Source organism: Trypanosoma grayi, assembly GCF_000691245.1.
Source record: "Trypanosoma grayi strain ANR4 Tgr_2413_V1, whole genome shotgun sequence".
In the NCBI taxonomy this organism is placed as follows: Eukaryota; Euglenozoa; class Kinetoplastea; order Trypanosomatida; family Trypanosomatidae; genus Trypanosoma; species Trypanosoma grayi.
In genome coordinates this window covers 1-731 of record NW_008828031.1, presented here as the reverse complement: position 1 = coordinate 731, position 731 = coordinate 1, and the positions used below count along the sequence as shown (strand labels likewise).

Below are 731 nucleotides of genomic sequence, written 5' to 3'. Positions count from 1 at the left end.
TTCTGACGCCGCTGAAAAAGACTGCCCATTGGTGGGACCTGAAACAGCTTCAACGGCTACGAACTACATCACCTATGTTGTTACTGTGACGCCCACTACTTCTGACAAGACTGCTGTCAATATTCCGGAGACACAAAACTATGAGGTGAAGGTCCCACCTGAGCACGATGTAAAGATCATCGAGAAGGTTGTGGCTACTTGCAGCCAGCCAGCTACAAATGACCCCTCTCGTTCACCACTGAAGGGAACGCCTGACATACCAGAAAAGGGCATGGCTGACAGTAAATTGCCTAAGGTAGGCCCTATTGCACCCGATTCTCACCAACTTGCTAGCGAACCCATCACAACAGAGATACAAAATGGGAAGACTCAGGACGCGGTCAAACTTCAACACGACGGCCCTACATCGATTGACACCGCCACAAGCAGAGCAAATCCAAACGGTGAAAGCACCAGTGGGAAAAAGGGCAGCGATGCCAGCAACGAAGTTCTCGCTCCAATTTCCAACGAGGCAGAGAGCACAGAAACAGACAACTCCGTCACAGTGAGTGACGCCGACCACACTGCCTCCACAGCCACACCTCAATCAGGGACCACCACCGAAGGGGCACCCAACGCTGGTGCCGGTACGTCCACCTCTGCGGGAGAGGGCGTGAAGCTTCCTGACCGCAACACCGACGCCAGCAGCAGCAGCAGTGCGTGGGTGCGTGCCCCACTGTTGTTGCTGCTTG

The 731-nt window shown here is 54.3% G+C and overlaps 1 protein-coding gene across 1 annotated transcript; it reads left to right on the top strand.

The window, feature by feature from the left end:
- On the top strand, nt 1-731 carry DQ04_24131000 (hypothetical protein; the record flags this gene model as incomplete). The annotated part of the gene is made up of 1 exon (XM_009318214.1): nt 1-731. A coding segment is annotated over one exon (731 nt), but the record flags the coding sequence as incomplete, so codon positions are not given.